Source organism: Anopheles ziemanni, chromosome 2, assembly GCF_943734765.1.
Source record: "Anopheles ziemanni chromosome 2, idAnoZiCoDA_A2_x.2, whole genome shotgun sequence".
NCBI classification, from domain to species: domain Eukaryota; kingdom Metazoa; phylum Arthropoda; class Insecta; order Diptera; family Culicidae; genus Anopheles; species Anopheles ziemanni.
Window position 1 is genome coordinate 1283951 of NC_080705.1, and position 14560 is coordinate 1298510.

Consider the following 14560-nt stretch of genomic DNA (forward strand, 5'->3'; position numbering starts at 1 on the left):
GAGAAAATGGTTGTATTTGTTTGTGCGCACATAAGAAGGGGGAAAAAATATATATACACACAGTTGAAACCCTTCAGCAAGGGTTTCCTTTCCAACCGGAACGGGGGGTTAGAGCGCAGTCAAGTGCAAGGTGCAGTTTGTGTGCGTATTTTGATAGTTACAGTAAAAACACGGTAGCCTTCTCATTTGGCCTTTAAGCCAGATAGGAGGTTTTAATTGTGGAGCCAAGGTGAAACCAAGTGGCGGAATAAAACACTCCAATTTCCCGACCGAACCTCTGAAGTGTTTGGCCCATCAGAACGAGCGTAATGCGTTTCATCCAACGAACGGTGAAACAACCTCCACCGCACTTGGGGAAGAATGTTCAAATCGTAAAATAAGAGCTTAGCTCTAGTTTAGTCAAGGGGAACTATTTTGATGCCATAGGAACTATTTTGATGCCGTTTTTGAAGGTTTTCCCTGCTAGAAAAGTGAGCTGCCCTTTTTATATTACTTCTCGTCGAGACGTACGCAATTGCGTGAGCCCTTTTCCTCCGTCAACCAGTCAAAGAACGGATTCTTGTATTGAAATGGCGGCAGGCATAATAATTAAGCACCCAACCCACCGAAACCCACAACTCATCGTCGGATGGAAACCGCCGATCGAGGATGACGTGGCGGTCAATCTTCTTTTCTCCAGCCAGCGCGGCTCCATTGCTTGAGCCGGGCTCCTTCAGGTACGACCATCAAAGACGACAAGGCGACGATGATTAACGACAACCCGAAGGAAGGAAGCACGCTTCGCTGGTCACCACCCCAAAGAACCTCAACGAAACATTTTGCACCGGTGGGTTCTGGCCGCGTTCAGGGCCAACTCGCTGAAGAAACGTTGGGACGTTTTGAAGTCGCTTCGTTCGCATTTGGGTTGGGGTGGATGGTTTTGGCGCAAAGGGTGGAGTCGATCTGACATAACTTAATTACAACCCTCCGCGAACTTGCGACATTTAGAGGAGTCTATCTTTCGATTCACTCAGTTCCAACCACAACCACGACGACGGTTGGCGTGTGTGTTGGGATTGCAAATAAAACATCATGGACCCCCGATGATGGGGGGCGGATGGGCATTTTATGCTCCATCTATGGTGCGGCGAAGACAATGCAAAATTATGAGACCCTCAACACTTGCCTCTCTCTCTCCCTGTTGGGGGGTTTTCTTCTGTCCAAATAGATAGGTTGACCTTAGCGTAAATCTTGCCATTGAGGTCTGGGAGGATGTCTTTGGTGTTGGTGTACCCTCTTCTAGTGCCATTGTTTCTTGCAGGCTTTGATAAATTGATTTGCATCGTCAAAGCCATCCCGAACCTTTTCCAGCGAGACACATAGTGCTGTATAATTTTCCGGTGATTTTGATCTAGGCTCGTAAATTTTCCAGTCTATATTGCTGCATACCGGTTCCTCCCCCGGCCCCTATATTTCTTCTCCCGCAGGAGGAGATAATCAAAAGACTTCAGACTTCGCTTTGCCGCATGCAAATGTGCGCCCGTTCGTTATGGTTTTCATCTTTTTCTCCATATATTAAAAAACACATTCCCTCGGCGAAGGAGAGAGAGAGTGGGTGTTATGATGTGTGGGAGTGGATTTTTTGTACCCTTGGCGAGGAGGGGCTGGCGAAGTGTCAGTTTCTTCTTCTCCTATTTTTCGACCGGAGGATTGACGGAATTTTATGTATGCAACCCCTGGCGAATGTTGGCATGCTATAAATTTAAAACACCGCATGGACGTTCTTCAGGCTTCGTTAGGAAATCGCACGGTTTATGTGTGTGTGTTTGTGTGTGGTGCTGTGTTTCTAAATGCAGTTTGACGTTGCATCAGAGCAAGGCTCTGCACCGCGGAGGAACGGGCTACCACGTTTTGAGAGGTGGAAAACAAATTGCTGGGCTCGACCTAATTTCGGTGCAATCCAGGCCAAGCGCGCGCTCTGCAGCAAAACCGGACTAATGCGCCGCCATGGGACACACAACACACACACATCGATCTAATCGTTTGCAGAACCCCAACCTACCAACCATCGGCATTGTGCAGCGGCTTGTGTTCTTTTCCCGCGGGGAAAGGATGGTTTTTGTTTTTGGTGGAACTTGCCTTATCTTTATCGGCCACATTTTAGAGGCAATTTTAAACAGAAAACTGGGAGGTGGTTGAGGTCATCGCGACGCGAGGGTAGTGCATGAATATTGATTCTACAACAGGGAGCCAGACTTCTATGCGTGTTGCAGAACGTGTGTGTTTTCAGAGTCAGTCGCGGTCGTACGCTTGATCTTGTATCCTGCAAACCAGTCACGTACCAGCCGCTGCCCACTCGTGATTTTTTCATGTGGAAGCGATTGCTCGAGGACCGGAAAATGTGTGTGCAGAAAACGAGAAATATACCACGGTTTAGGCCCTTCCCTTTCCTTTAGGCGTATGGGAATCGCTGCATGTTAAAGATGTGACGCTGCATCGAGACAACACCCAACTCTCGGGGGTGAGGGGTCAGGTACACCGTGAGGAAACGGGTGTTCTCGTCAGGATCCTTTTTCCGCACCTTTCTACCCACATGTCCATGACACGAATTATGAAGCAAAATGAAGAAGGAGACACGAACGGAACGGAAAGAAAAGAGCGAACGCCCGGAAGTCGACAATAATGTCCCGACACAAAACCACTTGAGCGCCGTTCCCGTTGCCGTTTTTGTGTTGCGGCGGGTGGATGTGGGCTCGGGAAATTAATTCCTCATACAACCCGGGAAACAGACACACACACACACATCCTGCACCATGGCTTGTAGAAAAGTGTGGGAAACGAAAGGACGAAACAGGAAAACGGAAACACATGACGTGCCGAGGATAAATATGCATGCGAACGACGCAGACACGATGAGGGGGGATGCAAGGACGAGGGGGCGCAAAAGGATGGCGCATAACCGAGTTCGAGCCCAGTTAGAGACGAGGGGGATGGTCGTCGGCGGGAACATCGTTAATCAAACGTTTTCCAGTTTTTTTACTCGACTCGTTTATACGTTTGGATGGCGTTCGTTTTTTTTTTTCTTTCCTATTTCGTGCAGGTTGAACCGAGCACCGGGTTTCCGTTGATGATTGTTTTATTTTTCCCTTTTTTCCTAGCAACGGCGATATTATTAACAAACTGTAAAAATGCACCGTTTAGGAAAAGGCACAACACACAACGCGGTGGAAGCCAAGAACGAGCAACAACTCTGCAACGCAGCAGAGCGTAAACGTCGAGGTTCAAAAGATCGGGCGCGCACAGGAAGCAACCCCCAAACAATACGGAAAATGCACATTTGTTACACAAAACCGTCCCCTGCACCTCCAACTCCGCACCGGAGCTGATCAATTCGGTTGTCATTTTTCATCAAACCGTTAAATATCAGGTGCATATTTCTCGCGGTCGCGCGTCTATTTTGGGGAGCAGAGAAGTAAACAAAAAGTGCAACGCCACCGGGGGGTTGTTATTTTTGACAGTATTCTTTACGACATCCCCGAGACGTTAGCGTGTGTGTGTGTTTGCCAGAAAAATGGGCTATATTTAGTCGGTTGGCCGTTTTTCCGAGCGAACTTCTTTTAAGTCACATTTAGGCAAGTTGATTCTGGAACGTTAGAACATCGTCTTGAAGGAATCATCCACCTTGCGTCCAAGAATGAAATGAACACTTTTGTTCAGCGAACCGAAACATGACGCGCCGGACATTTCTCACCGATGGTAAAACCGCAGAACGCCGATGGAAAACCTGGTGGACGCCTCTCATGCCCGACATGTCTTAGCCGAGACAGCTTTCCCACATTCAATTATGATTATGTAGATCGCGCGGAGGGAATTGTGTTGTGGTGATTTTGTTTCCCACCCATATGACCGGCGGCGGCGGTCAACGGACGAACCGAATGGCCAAGAACCGACTGTGTTTTCCTTGTCGGCGGAGGAGAGGCTTCCATTACCCATCGGCAGTACGCTTCTGTTTGTGCACTGGCCTTCACGGCGGTGTGGTCACGGTTCAGAGCGTCCCGGCAGAAGCGTACCAACTTAAGCGTACCAATTTTTCCGTCTTTGTCTCCTCCTTTCCCGTTGTCGGAAGAAAACCCCGCGATGTATGTGTGTTTGTTTTGTTTGCTTATGGATGATGCACCCCACCAGGAAGGGGGAGGGGGATTCATATCGCGCTCGGCCGATCTCTAAATACATTCGCATGACTGCAGATTAATTTATGTACCACCCCGAGAGTCCGAGAGAGTCACTCTTTTTGTTCCTTTGGGGCACGAGAAAACTCTTCTCCAAAGCCCAACGGCCACGACGTAGGCCCTTTTCCAAAGTCCAAGTTGCCGGAAACAGAACTGCTGGAAAAAGGAAAAAGCCGACTTTTCAGGGAGACGGGCAATTTAATGCGAATGCGAAAACCCTGCAATATCACGGTCCAGAAAGTATCCGCTGGACCAGCAAACGGATCACCTCCCCAGACCCGACGACGACGTTGGGCGGTGATCTTGTAGTGATAGCCGGCGAAAGGGGGGAACGGTTTTATAATTACTTCTCTTAAAACCACTTGCCTCGGTCCGGTGGATTCCCACCTGGAGTAGAACTCTTCGTGCGGGACATTAAAATCGCCAAGTGGCTGCAGTGGTTATAGCTTCCGAAACAAAACAACAGACCGTGAGTGCCCTTCCTCACAGATGGGAAGAACGTTTAAACTTTTCCTCGTCAAGCAAGACGCGGCGGCCACTGCAGGTCGGGAAAATTATTTCATTTTCTTTTGTGGAGAAGGGTAAGGAATTCTGAGGATGGCGTGACGAACGATCGTCGGTTGCATATTTTCACATACCGTTTATGTTTATGTTTATTAGTAGAGAGTAAAAACTATCTTAGCCACAAACACACACATTGAGGTGGGGTGAGTTGGAAAATAGGCTTTTCATTATAACCAGACATGTGGCAGTTGCGGGAACTGTATTTAGTATTTTTAAATTTTCCTGCTTCATATACCAACTCATGTGGGAAATAAACAATACGCAACACTGAAATGAGTATATATTACATCAACATTTTCCACCCCTAATTTACATAGCAATTGCTATCAGTTAGTAGATAGTTACGGTTGTGGAACACGAATGGAGCGAGAAAGGTACTTCGTTGGCGAAAATGATTTCCACACCACAAGAACGAACGAACCGAGGGAGCATTAAACGGTATTTGTACAAGACAGTTCTTCAGTCAAACCCCTAGCTGATAAGTGGATAAATGACTCGCTGTACCCTCCTCCACGTGCTCGCCGTTAGCCCGTCCATCCATCCATCGATCATAATAATCGGCGAATGGCGTGCGGTGGCCATATTTTACTGCATATACTTTTCGCCGTCCGCTTTCCCTTCCAGACGTGAGAGGTCACAGAGTAAAATGTCGGAGGGATATTTGTTTTTTGGGATCCTTTTTTTTTTTTGTTCTTCATCTACACATTTGGGAGGTTGTAATGTCCCATCGCAGAAAATCGTATTTTGTGTTAATGGATTTATTATTACACTCCTGGAAAAATCCATTACACAAATTCCGTTGGGCCGTTGGGTCAAAGCGCCCCGTTTTCTTCTCTTTGTTTTTGGCAGCCATTTCCACGCATACCCAACTCTAAGGGGCCCTCGTCCTAGGGCCGACCATATACCATGTGGATCTGAATAATTCATTCCCGCGTAACTATATCGCTCGATAGCAACCAACGGGGCAACCGCTGGCGAACCTTTCCATTTTTCCTTCACGCCACAGTGGAAAGGCGCCCTCTAGTCGTGAATTGAAAAACCTTCCTCCGACGACCGGACCACCCCCGTTGATTGATGAGTAGCTAAAGTGGAGGTCCGTTGTGGTTATCAAACAGGAGAGAGGGTGGTGAACCAACAGTGACCTTCTCGAAGTGCGATTGTTGACCGCGCGCGAAAGGTGACCCCAAGCGCGCGCGCGCTAATGATGATGGCGATCGTGTCATACGATAACTTCTGGTGAGGGTTCATGGATATTTTACATCCTTTCCGGGAGTCGAAATCCCGTTTCCGACGATCGATAATTACGACGGTGGCCTCAAACGTTCTTGAAATGAACACACACACACACACACCACAACGCGAGTGGAGTCCGGTGAAGTAACATTTTATCACGCTGTTTTTTCCCCATTGTACGGCTCGCTATAAAGGTGTACTAAACCCCAATAAAATCAAGCAAATGGCTAGGCCGACTCGCGGTGGACTATTTTCCTTGGGCACACAATGTTTTTCCCAACGACCCGTCCGTCCGTCGTTTGCATTTCGAACGAAGCCCTACATTCGCGCACACGAAATAGAAATAGGAAACTACAATACAACGTCGTTGTGTCGTGATTAGTCATAGTCTGGCCCCTCCGGAGAACTACTGGGACTCTGGATTACGTAAGTCGAATTCCCCCCGGGAGGCGGTTGTTCCTTCTTTCTTCTTTCTCGACAAAAGCGCGCGGCGACGTGACTTTCTCTGCATTTCGCCATTTCTGACGGTGGATGGCTTTTCCGGCGCGGCGTAAGATCACGACCCACGTACGAGCGGTTGTTGGATGTGTATCAAGTCGCTAAATAACGCTGCAACACAACACACTACATCTCATTAAACCAACGTTCAACGTGTGGCCATCGTCTCATCGTCAAGGCGTGAGTGCATTGGAAATTACGACCTGCGAGTAAGAAAGCAAACGACCGACCGGAGGGCGAACACTAGAACGTCTAACAACGTTGTTGCCGGTGTCGGTTTGCTGTTCATAAATGTGTCCCCGTGTCGGCGGGCGCTTCCTGTTTCGACTTCTACTGGACGGACTCTATGCTGGCCGCAATTTACACGATCCCATTCCATGCTAATGCTTCCGCTTTCTTCCCGGGGAAAAGCGACCGCCCGCTTCTGGTGCTGCGGTAATAATGGCTTTCAGTTAGCACCTTCCGGGGGTGTCGTGGTTGGCCAGCTGAATGCTATTCGGAACCAGAATTTGTTGTCGTGTCGAATGGGTTATTTTGCAACCGTGGGATTGCTTGCGAACGGTTTTACGAATTCCGAAACCGAATCGAAACCAACCACGAAGAAGTGAACGCTCGTAAGCATCCGTTGAGGATCAGCTGTTGTAGGAGACACGAAGATCTCTCTCTTTCTCTGTTTACGAAACCACTTAACACTGGTTCAAATAATACCATGTGAGGTGTGCAAATGTTCGCATTCGTTTGAACCAACCCATTCGTCATTATTGTGATTTGTCGCTAACGCGAAAGATCGTTGTAAATCGGTGAAACCTTCAGTGATATTAAAATGTCTTTTAGGTGTGTCACATCATTCACTGAAAGATGGGTGGAACGGGCACAGGCTTCACAGCAAACACTCAGTTTGGAATGGTTGCTAAATCATCGACTGTTTGCTAGACCTGTCCCGAAGTAATTGGGACGTTGGATATGAACGAACGCGCTCTGGGGGCAAGTAAAGGTGACTTATTTTAACTAGTTTATGCTGGTTGGTTGGCGCACCTGTTTTCACGAACGTTTGGGTTTGACGGAAAAATGGTCCACCTTCGGCCACCGTCGTCGGTCGAAACCGGTTCCAGAAAGTGTTTGGGGACTGAAGAGGGTCAGCACCGCACCACTCCACACACACGATGTCTGCGATTGTCTTTACGTGTTCGGTGGATATATATTTTAATCGTGCTTCTCTTTTTCTCTTCCAATCCTTGCAGAATTCTCGTGGTGGCGATGAACGAATCACAAATCCGCACGCAAACGGCAGCGCCGGCAGTGAGTCGAGTAACAACCTTACCGTACAAATACCCCAGTCCATGGGTGGTGGTGGTGGAGGAGGAGGAGGAGCGGGGAACACGAGATCACTTCTGCGCCACTCGAACAGCATGTCCTCGAATCCGCACTCGACCTCCAACTCGACGCCGGCCTCGCCGCATCTGCTGTCGAACAGCTCGAGCGTCCACCTGCATCACACGCTGTCGGCGGGCGGGGGCAGCAACGGAGGGCTGCACCACCACCAGCAACAACACCCACAGTATCAGTCGCAGTCGTCGGTCAGCTCGCAGTCCTCGTCGATCATCTCGACCGTGCCGCCCGTCCAGCGGTTGCTGGAGGACGCCCTCGGCAAGCCGGGTCCGCATCCGATGATCGTCGTACCGAGCAGCGGCGGGTACTGGGTGGACGGGACGGATCACGACGCGTCGTACGAGGTACCGGCACACACGACTTGGCGGGTGGGTAAGATCGAGTCGGACGACACGGCCAAGTGCTACCGGCGGTTCTTCATTTCGCGCGAGCACTCCAACCTGGTCGGGCACGACGATCAGCTCGGGCCGGTGCTGCTCTCGATCAAGTCGGAGAACGTGGCCAACCAGGACCACATCCGGATACTGTTGCGACTACGAACCGGCACCATGCACGAGCTCATTCCGGCGTCCTGCCTTGGCAGCAACCCGTCGCCGATCAAGATGGCGCGCTTGTTGAACGAGCAGATCAACGTGGACACGTTCATGCCGGTGCTGTGCCCGAAGGCGTCCTCGCTGATCGCCAGCTACGACGAGCATGTGCTCGTGACGAACTTCAAATTCGGCGTACTGTACCAACGCTTCGGGCAGACGACAGAGGAGGAGCTGTTCTGCAACAGCGAGATGACGCCGGCGTTCGACGAATTCCTCGAGCTGCTCGGGCAGCGCATTCGGCTGCGCGATCACAAGGGCTACCGCGGGGGGCTGGACATTCAGAATGGCCACACGGGCGACACGGCCGTGTACGACGTGTTTAAGGAGCGCGAGATCATGTTCCACGTGTCGACGCTGCTGCCCTACACGGAGGCGGATCCCCAGCAGCTCCAGCGCAAGCGCCACATCGGCAACGACATCGTGGCGATCGTGTTCCAGGAGGAGAACACACCCTTCTCGCCGGCCATGATCGCGAGCCACTTTCTGCACGCGTTCATCGTCGTGCAGCCGATCGAGCCGAACACCCCGAACTGCCGGTACAAGATCTCGGTCACCGCACGGGACGACGTGCCGTTCTTCGGGCCGACCCTACCCCAACCGTCAGTATTCAAGAAGGGCCCGGAGCTGAAAGAGTTCCTCCTGACCAAGCTGATCAACGCCGAGAACGCGTGCTACAAGGCGGATAAGTTCGCGCAGCTCGAACTGCGCACCCGTTCCTCGTTGCTGCAGAATTTGGTCGACGAGCTGAAGGAAAAGACGCGCGATTTCCTTGGCGCTGACGTGCTGGGCGGTGGTGCGCCCACCTCGCCCACTCCGGAAACACCAAAGTCGGAGGGAGGCTTCACGGGGGCCCGCTTCATCGACACGGTACGGAAGGCACTGAATGCGCGGCTTCGATCGCAAAACTCCGACCCAACCAACAACGGAAGCAGCGGCGCTGGGAGCGTCGAGTCCAACAGCAAACATCACAACTCGATGAAGAAATCCAAGGATGGGCTGGGGATCGTATCCGACACCCCCTGTGGTCCTGGAGGAGCTGTCAACGTAAGTGTTATGGTAAGCTCGAAAGGTCGTTCGAGAACCTAACCTGATTATTTTCATCCCCATTTCCAATAGATTGGCCGTTCGTTGTCGAAGAGCAGCACGACTGGGTCACGCAAATCACCGAACGACTCGGTTGCATCCTCGCCGGACATCACCTCCCGGTGTTCGATCAATCCCAACCTTACCAACAACAACAACAGCAACAGTGCACCAAACAACAACAACAACAACACGATCGGAAAGAATCTCTCCAACGGAGCAGGAAACAACAACGGTGCCGGCGGGGGTACGAATGGCGCCGGTGGTGGAGCAGGCACCAACAGCAATGGCCCAGTGGCCATGTCCGAAACCAGTGACGATTCCAGCCTCAACAGTGTCGATCTCGATCCGATGGGTAAGTGTTGTTGTCGTTGCCAAATGCTACTGTATGTTCCCGTATGTTCATAAATATTCCGCTTTCCCGATTACAATATACTAACAGATTTCGAACTGTTTTTCCCTTTCTTTTATTATCGATTTGGTTGTTTCAATAACCTTTTCCCATTGGTTCATTTTATTTCGATTCGTTTTGGTTTCGATTTATGATTTGAAGTTTTTCTCCCCACGGTAGATGCGGGCGCGACGTACATCGACAGTGACACCGGCCTGGAATCGATGTCGTCGGCCGATGCCACCACGAAGGCCTGCTCACTGTGCCTGGATGGTACCGGTTCGACCAACGGCGGAGGCAGTGTGGTCAGCGTAAGCATTAGCGGTGCCAGTGTCACGATCGACGGTGGAAACCGAGAGCTGCGGAACAGCGGGGGAAGTGCGAGCTCCGGCACCGGTTCGACCGTCAGCACCACCGGCGGTATGCTCGTGGGAGCGACCGGACTCACCCAAGAAGCGCTGCAACAGGTCGAGGGTATGAAGCAAGAGATAACTCGCTTGAAATGTGATAAACTGGATCTCCTTCGGCAGAATGTGGTAAGTAAAAGACGGATGGACGGCCCGGATCCGTTGCAAAGGAAGAACATTTCTAACGTTCTTTTTCCCTACCATTTTAGACCTGCCAACGTGACATCAAGCGTCTACGTGAACGTGAATTATCGCTACAAGGTGACCTGGCAGCCGCTGGCAAAGAGATCCTCCGATTACGCGATCTCCTGAAAGAGTGCTTACCGGCAGCCGTCGCAGATCCGATCTAAATCCCCTCGGACGGATCCCTGCAATCTCTCGAGCTTCTGCTACCGATGATAGACGAAAGTAGTGTCTGTTGTCCGATGGGATTTGTTTCCCTTTCACCCAAACCCCCCCCCAAACCTATCGTTAAGAATCTTTCTTTTCATGTACAGCCGTTTTGTTTGTATTGTTTAAAGAGTATCCGCTGTTGAGAGATACGCTAAGAAGAGGACGGTGTTTTGCTGCAGAAACCAGCACGTCCAAGGATCGAAATTGCCTGTCACAAATACACGAGGACGAGCATCAGAAGCAGGTCGTTCGTTTTCCCCTTTATCTATTTATTTCAGTTTTACTTTAAGATGATGTTTTTAAGCCACGAATCTATCACGTTCGCATCAAAGCTAAGCGAATGTTTTTACCCATTGCTCGGCGTCGCGGGCAAAGGCAAAGGAGGAAGCAAAGGAAAACAGGAAACAAGTATTTACTTCGATCTTAAGCGTTTGTGGAGCAAGACTGTGTAAATAGCCTTTTTCATGCAGCATACTTTACTTCTAATGGTACTGGTGGGTGGACACATTGAGGGTACAGTTTGTCCCGTTTCTCGTATGCGCGCCTCCAAGGCGTACACTGTGTGGTGTAAGTGTCAATTACCATTTAAACTGTCGGGGATGTGGATCATTGATCGTGGCTTTCATGTTGCGAGGAGGAGGAAGAGCGAATTTGCTAAAGAGAAACCAAATAATCAAAGAAAAGTTAATATATAAGAACGTTTAATGAGCGTGTAAAGGGGGAAAAAGAAATATTTCGAACGCTATAATGTATTATGAATGGTTAAAAAAAGGGGGGTAGCAGCAAGCAAGGCAAACGAAACGAATCTGTGCATAATGTAGATGGATGGTTGGCTAAGCAAAACATTATGTTCTATGTGCAATAATGCAACTGTAACAGCATGAAAAAATATTGTCTACAAAACGATGCCGATATGCCGCTGGTCACAGTTTGAAGGCTATCAAAGTACTAAAAGTAGTAGAAGTAGTAGTCGTTGTTGTTGTAGCAGTAGTGTTGTAGGCGCAGAGACCAAAACAGTACCTGCATCGGAGTTCCCTTGGAAAGGAGGCGGGATGCGGGCCAGCATCCATCCTTAAAGGTGTGTGCCGCCCCTCTGTCAGACAGACACGATGCTAACGTGCAATAACTTGCTACCTAACACTACAAACCAGCCACAGGAGCGACACGGCGTTCGTGTTTGCTTTTCTCGAGAGAAAGGCCTTGTGTGTATCCCCTTTTCAAAACCATTTTTAGCCTCGTTTTTTTTTAATGATATAAGTTTAGAATAGCTAGTAACAACACTACTCCCGACAACGAACTAATGGGAACTTTTTCGACTTTACAACCTTTTTGCTCGTCGTCGTCGTTCTCAACCTGTAACTTTGTATTTCCGTATGCAAACAATCGCACGCCATTAATGGAATTGGAGCGTCGATTTCGGAGCGGAGAAAGTAATGAAAAATCAAACCTCAACTGCCTTCTTATCGTATTTATCCATGTTTTCGGCGTAAGCTCAAGGGGGAAAAAAACATTGGAATATCGTAACGAAATTTATCGAAAAGAAACGAAAACGACCGTAGACCGCAACCCTTGCAAACATTCACCTATAATTTACAAATCCCAGACGAATTCACGTGCGTAAGATTAAATCTTTAGTTGTTTTACACTTCCTTCGCCGTTCCGTTCATCTTCGCCCGTTTTTTCCTGGCGAATGATGTTGGGCGGGCAAAGGGAAGGCTTAATCGATACCAAAGTTAACAACATTCCCAAAAGATACAAAGCGTAACTAAGCTCTAACTGTTGCTGCAAACGTTCTCCCCGGATCTTTCGGCGGACGGTACGACATGGCAAAGCGTAAAGCACTTGACAAGCGAACTTGTGACTCCTATATGAGGATAATATTCGGATTACTCGTACTTTCCCATCTCTCCATCCTCTCTGACTCGTCGTTATCGTCCTCGTCGTGATCATGCCTTCTACCATAATGCGTATATGTGTGTATGTTCATGAGTGTAATAGAATTAGCGCAAACCGAAAATGTTGAACTGCTTTCAATCAGTATTGGACACTTTATGTTGTTCATTTTTACAACGAGAAGAAAATCTATTATGGTTAAATCATTTGGCTTATCAGTGTTGAATAGAGAAACCAGTCAATGGTTCAGATAAATGTGTCCAGAGCAAATGGAAAATATGTTTACAACCCCCCGGTAAATGTATAATTGGATAAAAAAAAACCCCCCACCCCCGTCTACTGCATCAAATGCACCCAAATGTAACTGCACCAGTAAAAACAAATAGAAGGAAGGAAAGCGTATGGAGGGAAAAGAGGTGCCGAGGTACGAATAGGATACGAGTATGGTCACTATATTGTTTGTTGAAGGACAAAGAGAGAAATACACTAAAATCCCATACCATACCCAGCAAGGAGATGGACATTATTATTACTACATTAACGCACCCAACTGCGGCACATAGAGGACAACAAAATACCAAGAGAGAAAACAAACGAGTAAAAATTATACTTATTAGTACATGGAAAGGAAGAGAGAGATCAAGAGATAAGAAAAAACACAAACCGGAGAGTCTGTTACGAGAAAAGATAGTAAATGCAACAACACACATAAATTTATGACAACTTTAGTAGAGTATATATTTTAAATATATCTTTCAAAACAAATCACCGACTTTTGTGCCTTTAAAGATTGTATTGCAGCATGACTTACTTTCGGGAAATTTTCAGTATTTCTCGCTTCACTCCTATATCACACTTCCAAACGGTTTCGCACTGGAAGCGGTCATCGGATGCCAGTGCATCTTCAAACAGCCGGACACCTCCGCCGACTCCGAAGTAGTAAGTTTTAGCTGCGAGATATCTGAAATGTCCAATGTAGTAAGGAAAAGAAATACGGAGCTTGGCTGAAGCATGGAGAGTGAAAGTGGATAGTTTCTTCAAAAGGATACATTATTCCATCGGCTTCTAACTTTCGGTCGAACAGTTGCAGAAGTTTTCCATAGTTCTGGGTAGAGTATATCGTTTCCGACGTTAGAATAATATCGTACTTTTCATCGTAATTGTCCGTAAAGCTACCCCAATCGCCGGAAAAGAACTTGACTGCAGCGACTGGTACATCCGACCCGTTCTTATCATCCGAACGGCAATTTAGATCATAGTTTATCATCGTCGTTTTCGTGAGGACGTCCTTATTCTGAAATTAGACTTCATATAAGCTTGCTTTTATGACATCAAATCTTCCCTTTACTCACATAATCCTGAAAATGTACACTACTGGCTCCAAGCTGGATCGCCTCGATGCCCAAAACTCCCGCGCCACAGCCAAGATCAAGCACTTTCTTTCCCTGAAACAGCGCCTTAAGGTCCTCCGAGCTAACCAGAAACTTTCCCAAATCGAACGTACACTCCCAAACCTTCAACCCTCCCTCGTAGCGATTGGGCACGAGATCGGAATGATCTAGTTCGGCCGTGACAATATCGTCGGTGAATGTCTCTTCCAGCAGAGCTAGATGGTTGAGGTACGCTATCGAACATTCCGGTACCGGGGTGAAATTGCACGTTACTTCCGGATTAATGGATCGGGGTCCAACAAGGATTGTATCTACACATAGTTCTTCGCAAGGATATACCGGAGTGTCTTCTGCACGTGTTTCATTTTCATTCGATTTTTGTGAGGTCACTACCAAATCTGTTGAAGATATGAACGATTAAAACAAACATGCGCAGCGAATGCATATTGAACTTACTTTCATCTTTTGATAAAGCCGATTCTTCTTCTGATTCCACTTGAAACGAAAACTTAAACAT

The 14560-nt window shown here is 48.4% G+C and overlaps 2 protein-coding genes across 2 annotated transcripts in view; one reads left to right on the forward strand and one right to left on the reverse strand.

Annotated features, from left to right (window-relative positions):
• The window catches only part of LOC131282536 (rap1 GTPase-activating protein 1), a 118515-nt gene extending 107529 nt beyond the window's left edge, over positions 1-10986 (forward strand). Inside the window, exons 4-7 of the mRNA XM_058312033.1 lie at positions 7745-9529; positions 9602-9923; positions 10122-10495; positions 10576-10986. Coding sequence (XP_058168016.1) covers positions 7745-9529; positions 9602-9923; positions 10122-10495; positions 10576-10716 — 2622 coding nt within the window. The 3' untranslated portion in view covers positions 10717-10986. The remainder of the gene's footprint in view (positions 1-7744; positions 9530-9601; positions 9924-10121; positions 10496-10575) is intronic.
• A 2385-nt stretch (positions 10987-13371) lies between these two features.
• On the reverse strand, positions 13372-14560 carry LOC131294922 (histidine protein methyltransferase 1 homolog). The gene is made up of 4 exons (XM_058322977.1): positions 14500-14560; positions 14005-14432; positions 13702-13946; positions 13372-13613 (listed from the first exon to the last, which is right to left on the reverse strand). The coding sequence occupies exons 1-4, from the start codon at positions 14558-14560 to the stop codon at positions 13460-13462; spliced, it is 888 nt and encodes a 295-aa protein (XP_058178960.1). The 3' UTR covers positions 13372-13459.

Coding starts and splice junctions, on each gene's coding strand:
- LOC131294922 (XM_058322977.1), bottom strand. CDS start 14,560: ATGTTTAAGTTTTCGTTTCAAGTGGAATCAGAAGAAGAATCGGCTTTA. Junction 14,433..14,499: donor GGCTTTATCAAAAGATGAAA/GTAAGTTCAATA, acceptor CAGATTTGGTAG/TGACCTCACAAAAATCGAAT. Junction 13,947..14,004: donor GTGTACATTTTCAGGATTAT/GTGAGTAAAGGG, acceptor GTCTAATTTCAG/AATAAGGACGTCCTCACGAA.